Here is a 6,676-nt window from a genome sequence, read left to right as displayed (position 1 = left end):
ATCAAGAACTTTGCAGCGAGTGTGGAATAGGTTTTCTCGTTGAGTCTGTTCTAACTCAACATGCTTTGCCTCAAGGAGTCTTCTAACCATGAGAAGATCTCCATCACAAGGTGGAGCTTCATGTTCCTCTTCAGATGAGGACAACTCAGACGTGCTAGAAGATGACTCCTCACTTGGACTCTCATGTTCAAGGATATAGGTTGACTTTTTGAAGTGACACTCAGTTGAATAGTGTCCTCTGGCTCCACATTTGAAACATCTAGTCTCCCTACCCTTGGTATCTCTAGGTGGCTCTCTTGGAATTCTTTGTTCTTTTCCTTTAGAGCTTTCTTTTTACCTTTTGAGCTCTCTATCTTTGCTTTTGAACTTATCTTGTGTCCTTTCTCGCTCTCTCTCCTTTGTTTCCTCATATCTTGGAAAGCTACCCTCCCTCTTAAGATCTCTCCTATATGATGATGTGGTAGGGTAGGTTCTTTTTGTGGAAGCTTTTCTCCTATTTTGTTCTTCCACTGTCATACATAGCTGGACAAAATCATTTAGATCTAAGTAAGGTAAGAGTTATACCTTATCTCTAATCTCATAGTTTAATCCACTCTGCTTGTGAAGTAGAGAAATTGTTTTCACAAAGATTTGAAAGCCTTGCACAAGTATGAATCAAAATTTTGGAAAAGAGAGTTTTTATGTGTGTTTGGTGAAGGACTTCTATAGAGATTCTAAAGGTGAAGAAACCGAATAGCTCCTAGGAAGGAGAGGTGAGTCACTATGGACAAGCTAAGAAACCTTGTCCTTCCTTAGCTAAAGTGTCTCCTGATGCTTCTTCCCCAAGTTTCTAGATAGAAGTCTTTCAAAACCTTTTTGAATGCAACAATGATATGCTCCTAGAAACCAAACGAAAGTTTAGCTATATGAAATGCGCTCCTAAGTATCACGAAGACTTAAAACATAAAAGTCAATCAAGCAAAGTAAAGTAAATGAATGATAATGGAAGAAAATGATATATGGCCCTATGTGAAAGTGCAAGTGACACTTGGAGCCCCTTGACACACTTTCACTCTAAGAAGTGGAAACTAACTATTACAATGTTGCTTAGTAGACTTGGAATTGCTTGAAAAGCATTTTCCCAAGTTACTTTAAGTTTGAAAAAATGTAAACAAAATTAAACTTCAAAGGTTCCGTGATACAAGGCTGTGGAATTGCTAAAATGAGTTACAAGTGGTATACAATGATAATTCACTAAAGATGGATGTAGAACAGCTCCAAACAGTTTGAAAATTCTGATGCAAATTGTGAAGAAATGCTGCTGAATTGCGAAACAAGACTGCAACTTCAAGAACAACGTTTGTGACCAATTCTACAATCTCTCCACTTCCTAGTATGCTACCCTCTTGGAGGAAGCTTGCTGGAATCTGGATCACCTCAAAATGAAGTCACATACCACTGCCAAACACACCAAACCGTGAGATAATGGTCAGCTGCTGCACCAGAATTTAATTAGCCAAAAACCAGATTGCTAGCATAGTATGGAAGCCAAAAATGATGAATTCAAGTGAGATACAGCTGGAATAAAAGGTAGCACTCAAAAGGAACCTAGGATAGGGTCTAGAACAGATTAGAAAAGCAAGAAAAGACTCAAAACAGTGAGTAAAATTTGTGCAATGCAAACTGTTTGATAAAAATGCATAAGTGTTTGACAAAATGTCTCAATGACCAACAAATTTTATGTGTTTCTTTGAATTATGCTTTTCACAACTGGATTGCAGGGGTTTTGTTGCCTTTTTCTGATTGGTTTACACCTATATATGGATTTAATTGTGTTTGGAACAAGATCCCCAGCTTTTGCCAATCCAATTTACAATTTGAAACTAAAATGATAAATGACAACGTATTATAGCAGTTGCAGAATGGAAAAGTGGCTGAAAAAGTGAAACAGCAATGGTGATTTTACAAGGCAGTGAGATAAATTGTTCAAAGACACTTCAAAAAACTTTATATCATCATAATAGATGTGTCCAAACACCTAGACAACAAAGAAGGTGATGGCATCAGAATATGACAAGTGCAGTACCTAGAAGTGAGTAAAATTTGGTGATGCAGCAGTTCAATATGACCTTGGCTGAGTAAATTTACCATATGAACAGTAACAAACCAATTTCAATTCAACAAAAATGACTCCAAACTCAATGAAACTGATCCAAAACAGGAAGGATCTCAATATGAGGTGTGCACTTGCATATTTCAAGCAAAAATGATGGTTCAAGATGTGAAATGATGTTGCGGCTGAGAAAAGAGCAAATAGACCATACCAACAAGTTTTAAATGGTCAATGAAACATGTTCAAACAGTTGCTATGCACAGAAACAAGCATAAACTCAAAATCACCTATTGAGTTGCCAAAATATGCTTAAAATGGAGTAAACAACAACAGATTTGAGAAAATATGCAGTGAATCAAAGCTGGCTGGATCAATCAACATATAAAAATGGTCCTATACCTAGATCTAGCTTAGAAAAAGATGAGCTAGGAGAAATTAAATTGGCCTAAGACAGTTAAGGATAGTGGCACGGTGCTAAGCCAACAAAGAAAAATTAGTGCAACAAGGCAGTCTCGGTAAAACAGATTTGGCTGCAACTAAAACATGGTTATTGAGATTCAGTGATGACTGGTGGTTGGTAACACCTCAAACATGCATAATTCCATCAATCAAACTTGTCTCAAATAGGAAACAATGCATCTGGACATGAAAAAAATTAATGCATGTGATGAATGTAGAGATGAATCAAAAGCCGAATCTGACACTAGAGGTGAAGCACTCAACCACACGTATTGCAATTCGGTGATGGATATTGACTGGAATCACTCGAGACACATTCCAAAACAGATAACTAACTTACTCAAAACGTAACACACCAAAATTCTGCACCAGAACAGATTTGACCATAGTAACCCGAGAATTGTAGTTTCTACAGAAATTTGGACTTTAAAAATGGTGTGCACTGAATCAGCTCAACGAATCACGGCGAGGCCAAATGTTAATGCGTTTCATGAACAACATACGTCTAGAAACTCACAAGCAACAACGAAATGAAAAAAATTTTTGAAAGCTGAAACGGAAAAACTATACGACAGTAAAAGCAATGCAATAACAATGCACATGACAGAGGCAAACTGAAATGAGAATCAAGCGGAATTGAAAGAAAATTTAAAGGATGCACCGATTAAAATGAAGGAATAAAAGATATAGAACAGTGAAATGGATCAAACATTCACAGGACAACAGAATAAACCGAAGCAAAGATTGAAAAAAAAATTGAACGCATGGAAAAGTACATGACCGAGAAACAGAGGAATGAAGTAAAGCTATCACTTAGCTCTTGAAGCATGACTGGAACTGCTGGCTCTTGATGCCAAATGATGGAAACTCCCTTGCAATTCAATCACGAACAGTCTCCAAGTCCAGAGATGGCAGCGGAATGAAGGAACAACGTGAAGCACGGAAGGTGTTTGATGAAGGCTTCAATGAAGGTGTGAGGAAGAAGCAAGGAATCTCAAGCTCCGAAAGCCTTCCAAGAGGGAAGGAAGCTAGAGGAGAGGGTGCAGAATAGGCACATCTGTTTGAACTCTGAAGAATGACTCTGGAGAAATCTCAACATGATTTCATTAGTTTCAAAGTTGGTTTTTACAATGATGAAGCTCTTTATTTATAGATGAAGTAGAGCTTCGAAACTTGTTGTGCAAGCTATCCTATATGTGCAAGTGGTGTAAAACAATGAAAGGAAGCTTGGTAGACAAGCTACAAGAGCTGACTCAGCAAAAAATGATGAAGATGATGAAGTTGCCGTTTCTGGCGCTGGGCGGCAGGGAGAAGACGCTGAGTGCCAGCAATGTTCTTTGCATTTTTTATTTCCTTTGTCTGTTGCTTATGTGGCAGCCTTCTTTAGTTGCATAGACATGGTTTCTTCTCTTCATTATTGTCCTACAAAAGCAATGTAAAGTTATTTATCAAAGGGAAAGAGGATTTAGTAATTAATACTCCATAAGAGTAAAGTAGTGAGTGTTCCCTCTTCCTCTTGGATTCTTTTGGACATGGCTCTTGTTAAAGGTCCTATGTTGAGCTTGGATGGTCCTCCATCAGAACAAGACAGGGTAAGGAAGACTACTTTAAGGCAAGACAGGGTAAGGAAGTCTACTTTAAGAAAAGTAAAGAGTAAGAAATACTATATTTGTACACTCGACACACGAACTCAAAACACAATTGTTAAATTCAAAATATAATATTATGATTCATTATTTATTCTTAGGCAAAATTATTCGAAATTATATTTTATAATTATAAAATTTTATTTTATTAGTTTAAAATAGACTGAAACTATAAAATTTTGTTAGTGTTGAACTGGATTAGATTTGACTGACTTTAATAATATATTTGTTTTAGCCTAAGCTTTTTGTTGATTGTTACTAGCAAGCTTTCTCATATGGAGAAAAAAAAAATATCAATTAAAACTTATTTGAAATATTCATTTGTAAAATAAGAATATGTTCTTTGAGACATATATTTTACAAATAATTAAATAGCTAATAATATTTAATGTAAAAATAAATAAATAAAAACATATATTATATATGCTCAACAAAAAAAATATTATAACAGATTAAATTGTTTATCCATGACTGTAAAAATATGTTGGGACGAAATTTGTGTGCATTTGGGTGGTTCTGATTTGTGTGCATTTATGTGGCTCTAAGGTATAGTGTGTGATTGGATTCACTGAAGTGTTGGTTTCTTCAACTATGATCACTGACCAAGCACACATTCAATTCAACTGAACCACGCCTTGCGGAATGGGAGAATAATAAGGGCTTGGATCTGACCGTGCATTGAAGTCACCTTCTTAACGTGGCAACGTTCGATTTCTCTTCGTGCGCGCGTTCTACAATGAGTGACTCTAAAGTTGGTAACGTTTGCAGTGCTTTCATACTCTACACAACTGATTTATCACACGCAAGGAACGTACTAAAGTTTTTCTCTGTTCTATTGTTTCTCAAGACAAACAAATACTGAGAATCAGAAGAAGATGGATGTGAGAATAGGGTTTATGGTGTTTCTGTGTGTTCTTCCAGTGATGGTCTCAGCCATACGCCCTCACCTAACCCCTTTCTATGTCAAGGGTCGTGTGTATTGTGACCCTTGCCGTGCTGGTTTTGAGACACCCCTCACTACCTACATTGCTGGTAAGCCTTCATGAAACATCTCATGTACATAACAAGTTATACTTCATATTTTTATACGTATGTTTTGTAGTTCAGATTACTACTTGTTAAGATTTGTTCGAGACTACATAATTATCACCGACATGCATACGAGAGAACTATTCCAAACATACCCTAGATCTTTGTTCAGTCCCACGTTTGTGTTGTTTTCAATCCAAAGTGTTGCTTTGGCTCTATGTGACATGTTGCTTCGTAGGTGCGGAGGTTACTCTGGAATGCAAGGACAGAATCAGAGCTAACATTGTGTACAGCAAGACCGTTAAGACCGATTCCTCAGGATCATATACGATCTTCGTAGACGCGAATCAAGCAAACCAAAATTGTGACGCGAGTCTTGTAACCAGTTCTCTACCTGACTGCAGAGAACCCACTCCAGGGCGTGACCACTCACGTGTTATTCTCAATCGCTACAATGGTATTGCTACCAAGGATAGGTTTGTCAACAACTTGGGTTTCATGAAGCAAAAGGTTGTATCTGCTTGTGCAAAGATTTTCAGGCGATACCGAGATAATGATGATGAGGAGGAGGATTCACTCAATTCTTTGTTTTAGTGTTTTATTGCATGTTAGTGGGTGCAGATTTGAATAATTGAGCGTAGGTTCTTCTTGATCGGGCTACAGTTGTTGCAGTTCGCTAGTGAATTTCATGGTTATGTATTTGGCTATTGTTCTTTTATGGAGAGTAGTCATGTTAAGTTTTTTTTTTCATAAATACTTTGATATATATAAACTTTTTATATTTATTTGATATTATTATTTTTTATTTTTTATTTTTTTAATTATAAACATTTATTTTTTTATAATTTTTTACTTTTTGTAATATATGTCAAATAATGATACGTTACTTTTGTTTTTCATTTTTATTAGTTGGTATGAAACTGAATGGTCATTGGTAAAAAAGCGATACCAGAGTCCGTTTTTCATAGCAAAATTTCGGACTGAATACTTGTAAGTAAAAGAAACATGGTTAGGGGGGAAATCCTAAAAGAATATTATGAAGCAAAATTAACAAATATAATATATATATTCTGCTAAAATAATATGATTAAAAAAGTTATGTAAGGTCTGGTTGTATTGCTTAATTTTCACTTTCTAATTTAAAGTATAAATAATATTTTATCCTTTTTGGTTTTCTTGTTTATTAGTTTTGTTGTTATTTTGTTACGTTGGAAATGCGATGGGGTTGGTTTGATTAATTTTAAACACTTTTTTTATTTATATTTCTCATTTCATTGAAGATAATTCACTTTTCAAAGGGATGCTATATTTACCATTGATTGTTGCTCCCTGTATCACCACAGATCTTCTCCTGCACCACCCCATTCCATAATTATTCTTTAGTAGTAAAATTGAATTATCGTGTTTAAAACGTTAAAAAAGAAGATCATTTGAACTAGAATGGGTGGGT

General features: G+C 35.8%; 1 protein-coding gene across 1 annotated transcript; it reads left to right on the top strand.

The window, feature by feature from the left end:
* The first annotated feature begins 5,046 nt into the window (after positions 1-5,046).
* LOC106763442 (olee1-like protein) lies at positions 5,047-6,011 on the top strand. Its single transcript, XM_014647632.2, has 2 exons — positions 5,047-5,229; positions 5,465-6,011. The coding sequence occupies exons 1-2, from the start codon at positions 5,073-5,075 to the stop codon at positions 5,818-5,820; spliced, it is 513 nt and encodes a 170-aa protein (XP_014503118.1). The 5' UTR covers positions 5,047-5,072; the 3' UTR covers positions 5,821-6,011.
* The last annotated feature ends 665 nt before the right edge of the window (positions 6,012-6,676 follow it).

Source organism: Vigna radiata, chromosome 6 (assembly GCF_000741045.1).
Source record: "Vigna radiata var. radiata cultivar VC1973A chromosome 6, Vradiata_ver6, whole genome shotgun sequence".
Classification (NCBI taxonomy): domain Eukaryota; kingdom Viridiplantae; phylum Streptophyta; class Magnoliopsida; order Fabales; family Fabaceae; genus Vigna; species Vigna radiata.
The sequence above is the reverse complement of the archived record's forward strand: the minus strand, read 5'-3'. Positions and strand labels throughout refer to the sequence as shown.

Excerpts from the sequence above, each read along its gene's own strand:
- LOC106763442 (XM_014647632.2), top strand. The coding sequence starts at position 5,073 with ATGGATGTGAGAATAGGGTTTATGGTGTTTCTGTGTGTTCTTCCAGTG. Across the intron at positions 5,230-5,464 it reads CCTCACTACCTACATTGCTG|GTGCGGAGGTTACTCTGGAA; the intron begins GTAAGCCTTCAT and ends GTTGCTTCGTAG.